At 41.3% G+C, this 20231-nt stretch overlaps 1 protein-coding gene across 2 annotated transcripts in view; it reads right to left on the bottom strand.

Annotated features, from left to right (window-relative positions):
* Positions 1-751: 751 nt before the first annotated feature.
* The window catches only part of si:dkey-87k14.1 (leucine-rich repeat transmembrane protein FLRT2), a 58630-nt gene continuing 39150 nt past the window's right edge, over positions 752-20231 (bottom strand). Inside the window, exons 1-2 of one of the 2 annotated variants that reach the window (XM_064927773.1) lie at positions 19701-20228; positions 752-5307 (exon numbers count right to left, since the gene is read on the bottom strand). In XM_064927773.1, the coding sequence (XP_064783845.1) occupies positions 2679-4724 (2046 nt within the window). In that variant the 5' untranslated portion in view covers positions 4725-5307; positions 19701-20228 and the 3' untranslated portion in view covers positions 752-2678. Of the gene's footprint in view, positions 5308-19700; positions 20229-20231 lie in introns of those variants that run through there. The other variant, XM_064927772.1, reaches the window with a different exon arrangement.

Below are 20231 nucleotides of genomic sequence, written 5' to 3'. Positions count from 1 at the left end.
CACACATATAGTATGAGTACACTACCTTCAAATCTGTCCTCAATATGAAAGTATCTCACTCACAGACACTGATCTCCCCAGAGAGGGAGCATTTATTTATTTACTTTTATAGATGCCTACACAACTGAAGTAGACGGAAGTGTGAATTTAGAGGCTAATTACTGTCTACACCAGGAACATAGGTTAGAGATAATTTAGATAGGTCTACTGTTTATACACCTAATTCCTTCCTCTGCTCTCAAGAGGAATCGCGGGAGAATATGTGTGTACACACACACTACAGTATACTGTGTACACATGTAAAGGACGTCATGCTGATTGCTTAGCGAGTACCAATTCTTCCAGATTCAGCCCATACCTGACGCAAACTCAGGACCTCTGCCTTGCTAACACACATGACCGCTCTCCTGAAGCATTTTACCAGTCGGCGCCTCGTGAAAAGCTAGCTATTCGCTGGCGCAAGAAGTGACACTTCAGGCTGAGGAGTACATTTCACACATCCCCATGTGCGACACACACAAAGACTCACAGCTCAAGACTAATGAGGAAAACAATCAAACCATGACCTGGATCGGTACCGGATCATGTAATTGCAGCCATCAGTAGAAAAGGTGGCAGAGAGCCAAAGTGGACTACAAGTCTGTCTGATCTTCAGTGCGGGCAGAGTTTGGCTAAAGTATAAATGACCTTTCACTAGACTAGAGACTGGTTAAAAATAGATGCTAGAATAGAAGCTTCATGAAATGGAATGTCAGAGGTTGACAAAATGTCTGAGGATGAGGGATGCAACTTACTACAGTAATCTATATCATTTTGGAATGTTGGAGAGATTAAAGCCTTCCCTCAATGTTCCACATTCCCGAGACAAGCAATTTGATATGGGACACAATACATTTTGTGACAAACAAATTGCAGTGTCGTCATCTCAGAATTTGTTCTCAAGGATACCATTCAGTGTTTGACTTTTTTTTTTTTTTTTTACATTTATTATCCAGCCTACACTTGTCCCTTTCAAATTAGGGCCCGACTTTTGTGAGAGCTGAGGACACATTTTGGAAGAAAATAACTCAAAGAATCGATGATACAGACTCTCTACATAATTTGTGTATTTCTCCCAGAGGAGACCGTAGCATCACGGATAAAACATTTCTTAAGTGATAAAGAGATGCGATAAGACTGATAAAGCAACAAGATACAAATAAATAATCAAATACGAGGCAATCAATTTTTTCCCAACAACATTTCAATGTCAATTGAATGTATTTACATTTTACACTTTTGTGCAGAAAACACATGGATTCAAAAGACCTTACATTATGAGCTGATCATTTCAAGGCACATATAATATATTACCATAACATGTTTTTTTTGCTGAACATAAACTCAAATAGTTGCTTCATGTCCAACTATCTTGACAGATGTGCTTGTTGACCTTTCATTCTCAACTATACCATGTACAGCTTCCTTATGCTTTAATTTTCATTTTTGGAAAGCAATAAGATGCAAACTTATGACCTGTGCATGATTTGCTGAGTCAAGCTGTTTTTTAAACAGCTTGGGAAACAATCAAAAGGTTCAACAAACTCCATAACTACAGTAGCCTACTACCATTTCATGAACAGTATTTCCAAGTTGTGGTGAATGACCACTGGCCAACATAACCATGTGTTGTTACTGAAATAAATACTTGAATCAGATGCCGCAGGTATCAAGCATCTCAGAATAGGAGTGCTGATCTAGGATCAGTGTATCCAATTTTGTATAAGATGACAGAGGGGGACATGATCCTAGATCAGCACATCTAATCTGAGACACTTTATGTCTACCAGCCCTGGAATCCATGCAGCCATTTGACCAACACTTCTCAAAACTGTGTTCATAGAAATGTGTCTTTGTTATGTAGATGAGGTGATGAAAGAGAGACACTCACTGCAATATTACTTACATAGGGAGAACTACTATTCAATACTCAGCAATGTCCAAGCAAATAAAAAGATCAAGAATCATGAATGAATCATTGACAATAATGACAAATTCTGCCCTCTTGTGGTGCATTTGAATGAACAGATTCTCTCCCTCTTTCCCTCTCTCTTTCCCTCCTGTTCCCCCCTCCTTCCTAAACTTTCTCCCATTCTCTCTCAAATCCTTACTGTGAGAAAATATTTATCCCCAAAGCTCATTTCCTGAATGGTTGGTTCTCTCTGTCACATTGAGTTGCCAAATCAAGTCTATGACATAAACCCTTTTTGTTTTAATTTCCATTGCCAAAACATAGGATGTAGCTATATCTGTTATGGACATTGTGCATGTTAGACTCATTACTGGCTAGGCTATTTTTATAGGAATGAGTAGACTGTCTGACTATCATATGACTTCCACATGGACCAATCTTTATGGAGCTCAAAATATAAGATGATGAGAGAAAGCTCTGATTGTAAAGAACTGTCTGCACAGAACCGAGTTACACAACTTTGAGAAATAAATAACTTATAAATCAATTAGCATTTTTTACTAAGGGAATATAAAAGTTAGCTGAATTCAACATTATAGCCCAGCCGGTGTATAAATTACATTGCAGACACAGAGGTCTTTGAAATATACTTTTCAGTGTACTGTATGTAGTTAAGTGTATTTGTTAATACAAAGGGGGTTCTATAACACTCTGCTATGCAAAACCATCATGTACGGCAAAAGTCTGCGTCTGCTTGAACATTGTTCTTGCAGTATACTGTGCTATTGCTTCCCAGAGGGCAGTCTCTGAAGCCAATGCCCCCATTAGGGGTATAAATGGGCTGTATGCGGTAGTCTCCCTTGAGGAGCTGCTCGTTGTTCAGGGACGCTATCTGGAAGCTGGTCTCAGTCATTTCCAGTATAGAGTTATCCTTTTTGGTTCCTGCCTCGCAGTAGTCGTCTTTTCTCCTGCCCTTATTGTATTTCCACTTGGCCGAGGACGACCGACCCTTCTTGTGCATGTGCCAGCAGAATATGCTAAGGAGAAGCACCAGAACTACGATCACGGCCCCTCCGATGAGACCAGCCAGAAGAAAGGGAGTACTGGGGTCCTGCTGGGTGGCCTGCTCCGGCCCCGGTAGCCCTGTATTATTACCTTGGCCATAGGAGACCGGCTTAGTCACAGCCTCTGAACACACTGTATCATCCTTGGGCCGGTAGTTATTGAACGCGTCCAATGGGATGACACAGATCCGGTAGGTGGACTTAGGCTTGAGGTTGACCAAACGTATGCCCCGGTGCTCCCCTCCCACCATCCTCTCCCTCACTGTGTCTCCCGACAGGCTGGGACCCATCTTAGCCCAGGTGACCTTGTAGGCTGTGACAGGAAAGGAGGCCACCCAGCTGACGTGGATGGCTGAACCATTGAGTATGGTGAACTTGATCTGCAGGGTCTCCCGCTCAGGGTCCAGGGGCGGCAGGTTAGTCCTCTGTTCCCCATCTCTGGAAGGGGAGGAGGGGAGGAGAGGGGGGTTATGTGTGGGTGAGAAGGGGAGCCTGGTTGGGGGAGAGAGAGACTCTGTGTCTGAGGGGTAGCCTGTGGAGGAGGGAGGGAAGCGGGTGGTGAGGCCTGGCGAGGTGGGGGGCAAGTGGGTGGGCAGCAGGGCAGCCGTGGTGCTGCGAGGGCACTGGATAAGCTCGGTGTTGAGCTCTCTGATTACCATGCCCCGGACAGTTTCGGGCTTCTGGCACATGAAGCCGCGCACGTTAAGGGAGACTGGCAGAGACTTTAACCACAGTATGACCCAGTTAATGCTGCAGTCACACAGCCAAAGGTTGTTACGAACAGTGAGCTGTCTGAGGCTGACGAGGCCATCAAAGACCCCCTCTGTCAGGGACTGCAGCTGGTTGTTGGAAATATCTAGCCTCTCCAGCTTTCTCAGCCCCGCGAAGGCCGTCACAGGGATCTCATTCATCTGATTATCCTGAAAGTTCAGCTTCACCAGAACATCCCCTGGGAGAAGCGGGGGCGGGTAGGTGAGGGAGTTCCGCGCAAGAGACAGCTCCCGTAGTGTCACCAGTTCCTGGAAGGTTCCAGGGGCCACACCCTCATCCGTCAGCAGGTTCCCGTCCAGCAGGAGGCGCTCTAACCTCGTCACATTCCTGAGCGCCTCCTCGGTGATCACTGCAATCCGGTTCTCGTCCAATCGCAACTCTTTGAGGTCCTCAGGGAGACCAATAGGGACACTGCTCAGGTGGTTCTTGGTGAGGAAGAGCATCTTGAGGCTGACGGCCTCCCTGAATGCCCCTTCTTCCACCCCAACTGTGGAGATAGAGTTATCGTCCAGGTGGAGCTCCTCCAGCCACAGCAGCTGAGCCAGCGCGGCCCTGGAGATGGTCTGGATGTTGTTCTCCTGCAGGTGCAGTACCCGTACATTCTTGGGCAGGTTGATGGGAAACTCGTCCAGCTGGTTACCATAGAGATAGACAGTCTCCACGGAGGCGACGTTGTGAAGCTCCGAGGGGAAGCCGGCATTGTTGATCTGGTTGTTGTGGAGGTAGAGGGTCTTGTAGCCCTCTCCGATCCCTAGAGGCACCGAGGTCAGGCTCCTCTCGTTGCAGTAAACAAAGGTCCTGTCACAGCGGCACTCCTCGGGGCAGCTTGAGCCAGACGCCCGGTAGAACTGCATGTGCAGGCCCAGCAGTATGGGTATCCATGGCCTGAGGAAAGAGGCCCAGTCTTTATTCCACACGCGCAATGGATGTAGCTCCATTATAAACAATAGGTCAGAACTGATGGAGCTGTCGTCAAAAGAACGACAAATGACAATCACAATAGCCAGTAGCAAAAAAGGGAAAAAAAGAACAAAATAGTAAAAATCCACCCGAATAAAAAAGTTCTGTAACCAGCTGTGAATGCTTAGTTTGCTGCTCCGGCAGTAAGCAGTGGTGGAGCGGCAGCAGCAGCAGTGCTGGAGAAGGCCTCTGGTGGTAATTCCTCCGTAATTGCCTGTCCTAAGCGTCCTAACACAAGAGCAATGGTCTCATTAAGCAATGTGCCTCCTTCACCGGACGCCATCCACACTCACTAGCTCGCTACAGGGGATGATAGCAAAGCTCATCACATTTTCACTCTCAGTCAGCCGCCGCAGTGCACTGTGAGGGCCAATTTAAAATGGTGGCTACCAGAGAGCCATGTATGGTACACTCAGGGTTATCATTGGAGAGACCCCTCCTTCTCCTTCTCTTCCTCTCTCTCTGTCTTTCACTCTCTCGTTGTTTCACTCGCTCACGTTACACACGGCTGGGCCCGGACTGATGCTGCCTCCGTTGGAATTGACATTTGGATCCAGAGGCCTATTTTCAAAGAGACAAATGGAGAAATCAGTCGGATGATCTTAGAATGCATGCTTTCCCTCTAAATTAACAGAAAGGAAGACTTCAATTTCTATCCCTCAAATACAAAGTGAAGCATTGTAAATTAGAGAGAACAGACTCAACATGAATTGACTTATGCATCACATCTTGTGAAGCATATCTTTCAACAAAAGTTTACCAGACTTATGCTTTTCAACAATATCATGTTGACAGACGAGTGGATGGTAAATCTGATAGACACACTTATTTCATATCCTACACCAGACATGTGTTGCAGCAGTGGATGTTATATAAAACAGTGAACGTTGAATAATGCTCTTGTTGTAAAAATAATGTAACACTTTACAGCTGTAATTATGTCATGAAACAGCTGGCCATTGTGATCTGTAGCATAGTTTTACAAATGAATCACAGGTAGAAGTGTCAATGAAAATGTCCATGAAGCATTGTAGGTTTAATCCAATTGTGGCCATATAATAATGGAACAATGGAAACATTATTGTGTGGAAAAAGTATTTGCCCACTTTCTAATTTTCTCTACTTTTGCATATTTTTGATACTGAATGTTATCAGACCTTCAACCAAAACCTATTAGATAAAGGTAACCTGAGTGATCAAATAACAAAACAATTACATACTCATTTAATTTATTTCATAAACAAATTTATGCAACACCCAATGATCCTGTGCAAAAAAAGTAATTGCCCTCCTTACACTCAATAACTGGTTGTGCCACCTTTAGCTGCAAGGACTCCAACCAAACACTTCCTGTAGTTGTTGATCAGTCACTCATGTCGCTGTGGGGGAAGTTTGGCCCACACTTGCATGCAGAATTGCTTTAACTCAGAAATATTTGTTGGTTTTCAAGCATGAACTGCTCGCTTCAAGTAGTGCCACAACATCTCAATTGGGATTATGTCTGGTCTTTTGATTAGGCCATTCCTAAATGTAAAATGTGTTGTTTTTTAGCCATTTTCATGTAGACTTTATTGTATGTTTTGGATCATTGTCTGGCTGCATAACCCAGCTGTGTTTCAGCTCACAGACAGATGGCCTGACATTCTCATGTAGAATTCTCTGATACAGAGCAGTTATACTTTTGACTGATCTGTCTATAGAACATTTTTCCAAGAGTCTTGATGATCATCCAGGTGCTTCCAGTTTTTTTCAGTCAACTTTTTAGACAAGATGTGTCCCATTTTGTCTGGCAAAAACCAAACACTGCATTCCACAGTAAAAACCTCATACCAATGGTCAAGAATGATGGTGGTAGTGTGATGGTTTGGAGATGCTTTGCTGCCTCAGGACCTGGACGACTTGCCTTAATAGAAGGAACGTTGAATTCTGCTCTGTATCAAGGATTCTACAGGATAATGTCAGGCCATACATCTGTGAGGTGAAGCTTGAAGCACAGTTGGGTCATGTAGCAAGACAATGATCCAAAAAACATTTTATTTTGTATCTTTATTTAACTAGGCAAGTCAGTTAAGAACAAATTCTTATGTTCAATGACGGCCTAGGAACAATGGGTTAACTGCCTTGTTCAGGGGCAGAACGACAGATTATTATTTAAAAAATATATATTATAATTATTTATTAATTATTATATATTTTTAACTTTGTAAGCTTTGGGATTTGATCTTGCAACCTTTCGGTTACAATGCTCTAACCACTAGGCTACCTGTCGCCCCAAAACAAATAATCAAGTCTAGATAAAAATGGTTAAAAAGCAACACATTTTAAGATTCGGCATGGCCTAGTCAAAGTCCAGACCTAATCCCAATTGAGATTTTGTGGCAGAACTGGAAATGAAATCAAAATTCTTCCACAGCGATGTGAGAGAATAAATAACAACTACAGCGAGCATTTAGGGTGGCAGGTAGCCTAGAGTTTAGAGCATTGGGACAGTAACCAAAAAGTTGCTGGATCAAATCCCTGAGCTGATATGGTAAAAGTTTGTCATTCTGCCTCTGAACAAGGCAGTTAATCCACTTTTCCCTGGTAGGCTGTCATTGTAAGTAAGAATTTGATCTTAATTGGCTTGCCTAGTCAAATAAAGCTTTAAACAATGGTTGTAGTCATTGGAGCTAAAGGTGGTACAATACATTATTGAGTGTAAGGGGGCAATACATTTTTCACACAGGGTGTTAATTAAATAAATAACTATACTTTTTGGGGGGTTATTTGTAAACTCAGGTTCCCTTTTTCTAATATTAGGTTTTGGTTGAAGATCTAATAACATTCAGTATAAACAGGGTTGGCTAGGTTACTTTCTAAATGTAATCCATTACAGTTACTAGTTACCTGTCCACATTTTCTAACAGTAAAAATTCCAGAAAATTATGTCATGGCTTTAGAAGATTCTGATAGGCTAATTGACATCATTTGAGGTGTACCTGTGGATGTATTTCAAGATCAACCTTCAAATTCAGTACCACATTGCTTGACATCAAGGGAAAATCAAAAGAAACCAGCCAAGACCTCAGAAACAAAATCTTCTAAAGCCATGACATAATTTTCTGGAATTTTCCAAGCTGTTAAAAGGCAGAGTCAACTTAGTGTATGTAAACTTCTGACCCACTGGAATTGTGATACAGTGAATTATAAGTGAAATAACCTGTCTGTAAACAGTTGTTGAAAAAATGACTTGTGTCATTCACAAATAATGTCCTAACTAACTTGCCCAAACTATAGTTTGTTAACAAGATATTTGTGGAGTATTTGAAAAACTAGTTTTAATGACTCCAACCTAAGTGTTTGTAAACCTCCGACTACAACTGTATATACAGTACTAGTAAAAAATGTTGGGTCACACCTACTCATTCAAGGGTTTTTCTTTATTTTTACTATTTTCTACATTGTAGAATAATAGTGAAGACATCAAAACTATGAAATAACACATCATGTAGAACCAAAAAAGTGTTAAACATTTGTTTTATATATAGAGTGGGGCAAAACAGTATTTAGTCAGCCACCAATTGTGCAAGTTATCCCACTTAAAAAGATGAGAGAGGCCTGTAATTTTCATCATAGGTACACTTCAACTATGACATACAAAATGAGAACAAAATCCAGAAAATCACATTGTAGGATTTTTTTATGAATTTATTTGCAAATTATGGTGGAAAATAAGTAATTGGTCACCTACAAACAAGCAAGATTTCTGGCTCTCACAGACCTGTAACTTCTTGTTAAATAGGCCCCTCTGTCCTCCATTCATTACATGTATTAATGCCACCTGTTTTAACTTGTTATCAGTATAAAAGACACCTGTCCACAACCTCAAACAGTCACACTCCAAACTCCACTACGGCCAAGACCAAAGAGCTGTCAAAGGACAGCAGAAACAAAATTGTAGACCTGCACCAGCCTGCGAAGACTGAATCTGCAATAGGTAAGCAGCTTGGTTTAACCTCTTACACTTATGGTGGCGCTATTTCATTTTTGGAAGAAAAACGTTCCCGTTTTAAACAAGATATTTTGTCACAAAAAGATGCTCGACTATGCATATAATTGCTACTGTTCGAAAGAAAACACTTTGACGTGTCCAGAAATACAAATATCTTCTCTGTGCGTGCCCTTTAACGTGAGCTTCAGGCAAAACCAAGATGACTTGGCATCCAGGAAATGACAAGGATTTTTGAGGCTCTGTCTTTCATGATCTCCTTATATGGCTGTGAACGCAAGAGGAATGAGTCTGCCCTTTCTGTCGTTTCCCCAAGGTGTCTGCAGCATTGTGACGTATTTGTAGGCAGATCGTTGGAAGATTGACCATAAGAGACCACATTTACCACGTGTCCGCCCGGTGTCCTGCGCCGAAATTGGTGCGCAAAAGTCACCTGCCAGTATTTTTCCATGGGGCACAGAGAGAGAAGCAAGCTTCCACGAACTGCATGTCAATGAAGAGATATGTGAAAAAACACCTTGAGGATTGATTCCAAACAACGTTTGCCATGTTTCGGTCGATATTATGTAGTTAATCCGGAAAAAGTTTCACGTTGTAGGTGACTGCATTTTCGGTTCGTTTCGGTAGCCAGGCGCAATGTAGAAAACGGAACGATTTCTCCTACACACAGACGCTTTCAGGAAACACTGCGCATTTGGTATGTGGCTGGGAGTCTCCTCATTGAAAACATCAGAAGCTCTTCAAAGGTAAATGATTTTATTTATTTGGTTATCTGGCTTTTGTGAAAATGTTGCGTGCTACATGCTACACAAAATGCTATGCTAGCTTTGCATACTCTTACACAAATTAGTCAATTTCTATGGTTCAAAAGCATATTTTGAAAATCTGAGATGACAGTGTTGTTAAGAAAAGGCTAAGCTTGAGAGCAAAGGCATTATTTTAATTTTATTTGCGATTTTCAGAAATCGTTAACGTTGCGTTATGCTAATGAGCCTGAGGCTTAGTCACAATCCCGGATCCGGGATGGGGAGTTTCAAGAGGTTAAAGAAATCAACTGTGGGAGCAATTATTAGGAAATGGAAGACATACAAGACCACTGATAATCTCCCTTGATCTGGGGCTCCACGCAAGATCTCACCCCGTGGGGTCAAAATGATTACAAGAACGGTGAGCAAAAATCCCAGAACCACACGGGGGGACCTAGTGAATGACCTGCAGAGAGCTGGGACCAAACTAACAAAGCCTACCATCAGTAACACACTACGCCGCCAGGAATTCAAATCCTGCAGTGCCAGACGTGTCCCCCTGCTTAAGCCAGTACATGTCCAGGCCCGTCTGAAGTTTGCTAGAGAGTATTTGGATGATCCTGAAGAAGATTGGGAGAATGTCATATGGTCAGATGAAACCAAAATATAACTTTTTGGTAAAAACTCAACTCGTCATGTTTGGAGGACAAAGAATGCTGAGTTGCATCCAAAGAACACCATACCTACTGTGAAGCATGGGGGTGGAAACATCATGCTTTGGGGCTGTTCTTCTGCAAAGGGACCAGGGCGACTGATCCGTGTAAAGGAAAGAATGAATGGGGCCATGTATCTTGAGATTTTGAGTGAAAACCTCCTTCCATCAGCAAGGACATCGAAGATGAAACGTGGCTGGGTCTTTCAGCATGACAATGATCCCAAACACACCACCCGGGCTACGAAGGAGTGGCTTAGTAAGAAGCATTTCAAGGTCCTGGAGTGGCCTAGCCAGTCTCCAGATCTCAACCCCATAGAAAATCTTTGGAGGGAGTTGAAAGTCAGTGGTGCCCAGCAACAGCCCCAAAACATCACTGCTCTAGAGGAGATCTGCATGGAGAAATGGGCCAAAATTACAGAAAACATTTGACCTCTGTCATTGCCAACAAAGGCTATATAGCAAAGTATTGAGATAAACTTTTGTAGGTGACCAAATACTTATTTTCCACCACAATTTGCAAATAAATTCATAAATCCTACAATGTGATTTTCTGTTTTTTTTTCTCTCATTTTGTCTGTCATAGTTTGTGTACCTATGATGAAAATTACAGGCCTCTCTCATCTTTTTAAGTGGGAGAACTTGGACAATTGGTGGCTGACTAAATACGTTTTTGTCCCACTGTATTTGAGATCCTCCAAATAGCCAGCCTTTGTCTTGATGAAAGCTTTGCACACGCTTGGCATTTTCTTAACAAGCTTCATCTGGAATACTTTGCAAACAGTCTTGAAGGAGTTCCCACATATGCTGAGCACATGTTCACTGCTTTTCCTTCACTCTGCAGTCCAAAGCAAAACATCCCAAACAATCTCAATTGGGTTGAGGTTGGGTGAGTGTGGAGGCCAAGTCATCTGATGCAGCAGTCCATCACTCTCCTTGGTCAAATAGCCCTTTTGTATCCTGGAGGTGTGTTGAGTCATTGTCCTGTTGAAAAACAAATGATCGTCCGACGAAGCGCAAACCAGATGGGATGGCGTATCGCTGCAAATTGCTGTGGTAGCCATGCTGGTTACATGTTCCTTGAATTCTAAATAAATAACTGACAGTGTCACCAGCAAAGCACCTTCAAACCATCACACCTCTGCCTCCATGCTTCACAGTGGGAACCACACATGTGGAGATCATCTGTTCATCTACTCTGTGTCTCACGAAGACACAGCTTTTGGATCGAAAAATCTCAAATTTGGACTCATCAGACCAAAGACAGATTTCCACAGGTCTACTGTCCATTGCTCGCATTTCCTGGCCCAAGCATGTCTCTTCTTCTTATTGATGTCCTTTAGTAGTGGTTTCTTTGCAGAAATTCGACCATGAAGGCCTGATTCACGCAGTCTCCTCTGAACAGTTGATTTTGAGATGTGTCTGTTACTTGAACTCCGTGAAGAATTTATTTTGGCTGCAATTTACAAGGACGGTAAAATAGAATAAAATTATCCTCTGCAGCATAGGTAACCCTGGGTCTTCCTTTCCTGTGGCGGTCCTCATGAGAGCCAGTTTCATCACAGCGCTTCATAGTTTTTGCGACTGCATTTGAAGAAACTTTCAAAGTTCTAGAAATGTTCTGGATTGACTGACATTCATGTCTTAAAGTGATGAGGTACAGTCATTTATCTTTGCTTATTTCAGCTGTTCTTGCCATAATATGGACTTGGTCTATTACCAAATAGGGCTATCTTCTGTATACCACCCCTACCTTGTCACAACACACTGATTGGCTCAAACACATTAAGAAGGAAATCAATTCTGCAAATTAACTTTAAAGAAGTTACACCTGTTAATTGAAATGCATTCCAGGAAACTATGTCATGAAGCTTTTAATTTTGATTAGCTTAAAACTTTTCTGGTTACTACATGATTCCATATGTGTTATTTCCAAGTTTTGATGTCACTTTTATTCTACAATATAGAAAATAGTATAAAGTAAAAAATTAAGAAAACCCCCTGGAATGAGTAGGTGTGTCAAAACATTTGACTGGTACTGTATGTACTATACCAATCAAAGGTTTGGACACATATTCATTCAAGGGTTATATGTAAATATATATCATTTTACAAGTCAAAAAATTGATGTAGCAACTGCAGATTGCCCCTTTTTAATTCTATCAAAAAGTGTGCGAGTTTGAGCATGTGTCCATTAGGCCTATGAATTATGTTGTTTATCAGCATGAATTAGATTGAGCAATAAAAGACCCGTTTTATTCCATAGGCTTGGATCTGCACTATGCAGCTGTTGCAAAAGTGCATTTTTTACTGGCTGTCCACTGGTTTCAAAAACAATGATTGATAAGCAGCTTAAACTTCTTCAATTCAACCATTATTGGGTTCAAATACACAGAAAGATTTGTGAGCAGCCATCCACAACAACCACAATCTAAAAGGCTCAAATAGCTAAATGAGAGAGCTGCATTGTGATTCACATCAATGCGCTATGTAGATATCAATAATAAGTCATATCCGTATCGCCGTAGACTACACCACTCCTGTCATCCTTACCCCCAAGTGTTTATTCAAGTTGGATACTCTTTGGATGCCGACAGCAGTCGCACCATTGGAAGACATAGCATGGAATGTAGCCTACAAAAGCCTATTCCTTTCTTTTCTCATGATCCATTGAACACATTTGGAGTGTCATCATAGTGGTCTCTGACTTGTGGTCAGACTCGCTCAGGTGGAACAAACATAAACGTGTACATTTTTTCAATGCTGATTTGAATGTCATTGAAAAAAACAGAAATCTCAACAATTTTTCCTCTGCAAACATACATTCTGAATTTAAAAGTAATAATTTTCAAAAGTATCTGTAATCTGATTACAATATTTTGCTGGAAACGTAATGGAATACAGTTACTGTTTTTTTGTAATCCGTTACTCCCCAACTGCCAAAATAAAGAAAATACCAACATAAAGTGTCTTAGGGCGTTGGGCCACCAGAACAGCTTCAATGTGCCTTAGCATATATTCTGCATGTGTTTGGAACTCAATTGGAGGGAAGGGACACCATTCTTTCCTGAGAAATTCAATAATTTGGTGTTTGTTGATGATGGTGGAAAACGCTGTCTCAGGCACTGCGCCAGAGTCTCCCATAGGAGTTAAATTGGGTTGAGATCTGGTGACTGCGACACACATACGCTCAGATAGATTCTACCTGTGCAGAACACATGCCCCTTTGCTGGTGGTATAATCAACTCACTGCCCGCAAGTCGTCATAAAGCTTGCCACCCCACAACCAGTCCCGGTTGCCCCTTTTTCCCAGGATGCCCTGTACAGAGATTGTGCGCTCGGTATCCAAACATGCATGGTTTGAGACATGCGGTCACCGGTTGAGTATGTGTAGCTAACTACCCAGTTTAAGTATCAACATTACTGCCACAGCAGCATACCATTTGATTAACACTTGATAACACTTGATTTAGCCTACATCATCAATATTCGATCTGGTTGGTTGATACGTGGAGCAAAGAGAGGCAGAAAGACATACAGACGTAACAATCAGTAAAAGAAATAGAGCTAGCTAAAGAGAAGATTTACATCAATCATCAACATCAATGATCAGCTGATTGCCCACCATTTTCTCCTGATGTCAATTATGTCTATAGGAGGCACTGTAACTACACTGAACAAAAATATAAATGCAACATGAAACAATTTCAAAGATTTACAGTTGATATAAGGGAATCAGTCAATTGAAATAAATTAATTAGAACCAAGTCAATGGATTTCACATGACTGGGAATATGCATCTGTTGGCCACAGATACCTTAAAAAAAAGTAGGGTCCTAAAAAACTCTCAGTGTCTGGTGTGACCACCATTTACCTCATGCAGCGCGACACATCTCCTTCGCATAGAGTTGATCAGGCTGTGGAATTGTGGATTGTGGAATGTTGTCCCACTCCTCTTAAATGTCTGTGTGAAGTTGCTAGATATGGTGGGAACTGGAGCACACTGTCGTACACGTTGACCCAGAGCATCCCAAACAGGCTTAATGGGTGACATGTCTGGTGAGTATGCAGTCAATGGAAGAACTGGGACATTATCAGCTTCCAGGAATTGTGTACAGATCTTTGAGACATGGGGCTGTGCCTTATCATGCTTAAACATGAGGTGATGGTATCTCTGAGCATTCAAATTTCCAACGATAAAATGCAATTGTGTCCAATGTCCAAAGCTTATGCCTGCCCATACCATAACCATGGGACACTCTATTGACATCAGCAAACCGCTCGCCCACACGACCCCATTAAAGCTTTCTGCCATCTGCCCGGTACAGTTGAAACCGGGATTCATCCGTGAAGAGCAGACTTCATCAGCTTGCCAGTGGCCTTTGAAGGTGAGCCTTTGCCCACTGAAGTCGGTTACAACGCCGAACCTCAGTCAGGTCAAGACCCTGGTGTGGACAACGAGCATGCAGATGAGCTTCCCTGAGACTGTTTCTGGCAGAAATTCTTTGATTGTGCAAACCCAGTTTCATCAGCTGTCCGGATGGCTGGTCTAAGATGATCCCGCTGGTGAAGAAGCCAGATGTGGAGGTCCTGGGCTGGTGTGGTTACATGTGGTCTGCTGTTGTGAGGCTGATTGGACATACTGCCAAATTCTCTAAATGAAGCAAGAGGTGGCTTATGGTAGAGAAATTAACATTCAATTCTCTGGCAACAGATCTGGTGGACATTCCTGCAGTTAGAATCCCACTTGCATTTTCCCTCCAAACTTGAGACATCTGTGGCATTGTGTTGTGTGACAAAACTGCACATTTTAGAGTGACCTTTTATTGACCCCAGCACAAGGTGCACCTGTGTAATGATAATGCTGTTTAATCATCTTATTCATATTCCACACCTGTCAGGTGGATGAATTATCTTGGCAAAGGAGAAAAGCTCACTAGCAGGGATGTAATCAAATTTGTGCACAAAATTTGAGAGAAATAAGCTTTTTTTTGCATATGGAACATTTCTGGGATCTTTTATTTCAGCTCATGAAACATGGGACCAACACTTTACATGTTGCAATTATATTATTGTTCAGTGTAGCCTGCTTACAATTTGTGATTATGAGTGAATGTGTTTTGTTGCAGAAAGAAATAGGCCTGTGTAAAATGTTCACTACAGAGCTAATTGTTATGTTACCAAACTCAAGATATTAATTATGAAAGTAAAAAACAAAATTGAATCAGGGGGAATGCCCTTTTATTATTTTGAGCTCCTGCCTCGAGAAAGGACTGCGCGTGCGTGCACACACGTACACACACATTTGAAACTCGCAATGCACGTTTGAGACCCCTCATTTAAACTCACTGAGATCTCTTCTTCTAGCCATGGTAGCCAAAAGAATCGGCAACTGGGCGTTTTTATACATGACCCCAAGCATGATGGGATCTTAATTACTTCATTAACTCAGAAACCACACCTGCGTGGAAGCACATGCTTTCAATAGACTTTGTATCCCTAATTTACTCAATTGTTTTATTTATTTTGGCAATTACCTGTACATTTTCAACTTTTTAAAACGTATAGAACAATTTTTTGCTGCATGTGCTGAAGCTGGCAAGAAATGCTGAATGAAATAATCAGAGTGAGAGAGAGAAATAAATAGAAAAACAGATGCATACATAAATGAATAAATAGATCAATCAATAAATAAGTAAAGTAAATTGAGTCAGGAATAAAGAAAAGCTCCCAAATGTATTTTGAATAGTGGTGAAGTAAGTGAGTGATGCTAAAGAGATCACTGGCTCTGGGCATTGAGGTGTTTAATCTGTCAAATGCCACGGTGATGGGCAGAGATTTGCTCCACTGCACTCACAAGAAGCACTGCACAGTCCTTCAATAGTAATGAGAGAGAGAGAGAGAGATACACAGGACGAATTACATTTCATAATGTCTCTCTCTCAAAACACACATACATGCATGCACACATACACATACACACGTCAGTTCTATTAAAATTCGAAATGTTGTGATTCAGTTTTTTTAGTTAGAGGGGGAACAGAATCTTGCAACTGAAGCTAAAGCCTGGGCAACAATACTCCAGTGAAGTTGATTTGCCTATATATGCCATTGATGACGATTATGCTCTAAAACATAAAATGGAGAGTTGACATCATACCAGATACAAAAGAGCATGTGGGTCATTCTTGAAATACAGTGGCATTTGGGGGAAAAAATATTTGGATACATCCTATTGTAACCAACTAATATGGTAGTTTTACCACTGGTAAGAGTAATAACATCAATGATGGTAACACCAACGAGATATTTTAGGTAAATTCGGATTTTCTGAAATGGAGGTCACAAATTCTAAATCCTAAGGTTATCAATACTTTAAACATCTTTTGCTAAGTGATATGATTAATAATCTTTCTGACAATGTAATTGCCCTTCATTTATATTTAGTAAAACTAAGTGACACTTTGGATTTTGACACACCAAATGATCAATGGAATCCTCAAATGTATGACATAATAGGAAGGTGTGATTAACTAATAATTTTCTTTAAAATAGACCCTTCCTCCGATAACAATTTGCCACTAGAGAGAAGACTCAAGGTCCCTGTATATCTTTGTTATGAGTGATTATCAAGGCGCTAACACCAATGACATAGTACTGAGGGACACACATTACACTGCTCATTTTTTATTTATTTAAATTGCCATTTTTGTATTATTGATCTGTACAAAATATGAAATAATTTTGTTCACTTTCTAACATTCTCAATAATAGATATATCTAAATCCCCAAAACAACTCTACAACTCCACACATCACTACTAGGACAAGCCTGTTTGCTTGCCCTAAGTACTTTAAGCGATGAATAAGTATACAGTCTTATAGTAAAGGACTTGGATTATGTTTTATCAATAATAAAAACAGTTCAATATAAACAAAAACATGTTTGTTGCATAACTATTATTAATTGTAATGTGTTGTGTTTGGTTGAAAATGCCACTGCAATTCAAGAACGACCCATGTAAGACAATGATTCACATTTAAACATGAGTGGACTAATTCAGTTGTATTCAAGCAGTAAAACATGTACTTGCAATCCACCTCCCATAACTGACGATATCTACCCTATGCAACCTCAAGCAGTATCAATATTTAAAGCTGAAGGGGCTGAGCAGGGGTGTCATGCAACCCAAAAAATCAGAGGGGAAAAATAGTACTTGAGGATCTAGTAGTAAAAGTCTGAGTTAAAGGTTGAAAGGAATGTGAGTCTTATTCAGTACATTTAGTTATTGCTTGCTTTTCTTAAGTCTTCCAACCTTGCCAGCATGCATGCCAGCTAAACTAGTTAGGGAAGCTAGCTACTCTAACTTGATTGATAGCCTGAAATGGCCTCTTGGTAGCTAGTTATGAGGTTTGGAGATCGGGAACCTATTTGGGCTAGCTAAAGCCAACTTCATATAATTGCTAGGTGGCTAGTAGTGTTACAGGAAGAAAAAACTGGGCTAATCTGAGGGGGCATGTGTCCCTGTGCCTCCTATGGGCATGACAACTCTGGGACAGAGATCCAGATATGACCACATGAATTATAAAGGTAGAGAAGAGAGATGGGGACAAGTAATGAAGTTACACCTGGTTGGCTGTCATGGAAAATGTCCAAGACATTATCTGATAACTTAGTGTAAACCTCTACTTTTTACCCTGCCAGGACAGGAGGAAACGAAGCCTGGCTGACAACTAGTGTCCCTCAAGGGTTCTTTGGGAAGGATGATGGTTCGATGTGGAACCATACTGACCCAAAGAACCCTTTGAGCCCTTTAATGGTTGTTTGCTATACAGAAAAAGGTTCTTTCATCTTTTGGTGGTAATTAAAATGTCAGGGTGCCAGCTCATTCAAATATTTTGGGGTGTGGTTTGCCCACAGCTTTTTTTGTGCAACCTTGAGTGAGAGTGTCATTCCAGTTTATCTAATCTGTTGTGTTTTGCTATTATATGACTAAAATGATTATAGCTGGTAATGGTGTTTCAGGTAACCCTCAGATATGGCCTTGTGTCACTAATGAGCTATGGACTAAATCGTTTTTTTAAATAATCTTCTTTCTGGCTAACCAGAAAAAAGAACCCTGTATGGTTCTTCATAAGGTTCTCTGTAGAACCTTATAGATTGAGAATGGTTCTATAAAAAAACATTCTCAGTAAAGGTACTATAGACAATGGGAGGCACACAGTACTGTGTGGGTCCTGTGTGGCTCAGTCGGTAGAGCATGGCGCTTGCAACGCCAAGCGTCGTGGGTTCGATTCCCGCTGGGACCACCCATATGTAAAAGTAGTGGCCCCAGCCGACTTGTAAGTCGCTTTGGACAAAAGCGTCTGCCAAATGGGATATATTTAGAGCCATAGCTACATAGAACTCTATTCCACAGACACATTTACACATGATAAGACACGCACTCTACACATGTGGACATGTATGTTGTATTGTAAATATGTGGTGGTGGAATGGTGGCCTGAGGGAATACACTGTATGTGTTGGGTAAGGTGTTATATGATGTAATGTCATGTAGTATTTGAAACTGTATGTAACTGTCTTATGTTGCTGGACCTTAGGAAGAGTAGCTGTTGATTTGTTAGCAGGATCAATAATAAATGCAAAATACAAATACTATAAAGAACCATTAAAAAGGGTTGAAACCATAGTGGAACCCTTTTTTTGTGCTATATGGAACCTTTTTTTATAGTTCTTTATAAAAACCGTAGAAAAGGGTTCATGGCACCATAGAGGTTCCATTTAGAACCGTATGAGCATGGTTCTTTATAGAACCTTCAAAAAACGGTTCTATATAGCATCAAAAAGGGTTCCACTATTGTTACAAGCCAAATAACCCTTATTTGGCACTATATATAACCATTTGTTTTTGTGTAACACGGATCATCAGCTTCTGAACTGGATAGTGAATACCTAACTCTGTCCCTAATCCAGGTGAAGCACTGGACTGGCAACATCTTTAAATAGAATCCTGAGCCGATGTGTCAATATAGCCAGCAATTTAAATAAATGTCAGTTACAGCTGCCAATAGCAGCGTTGGTAAAAGTTCCTTATTATTACCAATATGTCACGAACCGCAGGTGAATTTCAAACGCTGCGCAAAAAGGGAAAAACGACACTCACAATGCCAATAGATTTGTCTGAAACGGCTCACTTGAAGTACTTGATTTGAAATCAAATGGAAAATACATATAAAGTACATTTAAAAAGAATATGTAGTCAGTGTTTCATATAGGCTTGTTTTACATGTCGAAATAAAATACAAAACCATCGGCTATATTGTGCGTACAACATAAACCATATGCGTGACATCAAATTTATCCTATTTTAGCTAAAGTTTTAAAATATATGTATATTTACCACCGTAGTGTTATTGGGCTATAGTGGACAGCGCTGTAGGTATTTAATAACGCACATCCAGATGTCAGCGATAAAACTGGTTTTAGGCAGTAAGATGGTCTTCACCTTTTTCAGGAATGCTGAACGTCGTTTTATTGTATATCCATGGGGCATGGTGAACTATCCCTGGTCCGTTTCCCCCGTAAATGACACAGGCTTTCACTCTGTCAGGCTTTCAGGCTTCCACATTTTGACTGGTGTACTCCAGGGTCCTAGCGGCTCTGCCCGAGAATTCCCGGAGGCGGGTGGTTGTTGTGGGGGGGCATGCTGGTCCGGGCAACGATTCAGTTTATCCCCGGTATGCTCCGCTACTCCTGTACTCCGCTGGCGATGCCACAGCAGCAGTCCTTCGCCTCCCGGGCTGGTTCAGAGGCGCCACCAAGTTCAGCGCTGCCTTCAAAAGATTAAAGGATTACATTCGGCGGAGAGATGGGACTTTTGTCTCCCACCCCTTCATGTACACCCAAAAGAACCGACTGCGCGCAGTTCTCAAGAAAGCAGCCCGATTTCCTAGCCATAAACGACTAACATTGGATTGTTTATTGCTAATGCAAGAATTGCCTTTTCCCCTTGAAACCCATGGGAGACGTTAACTGT

Source organism: Oncorhynchus masou, chromosome 21, assembly GCF_036934945.1.
Source record: "Oncorhynchus masou masou isolate Uvic2021 chromosome 21, UVic_Omas_1.1, whole genome shotgun sequence".
NCBI lineage: Eukaryota > Metazoa > Chordata > Actinopteri > Salmoniformes > Salmonidae > Oncorhynchus > Oncorhynchus masou.
Note: the sequence above shows the minus strand (reverse complement) of the source record. Positions and strands in the feature narration are given on the sequence as shown.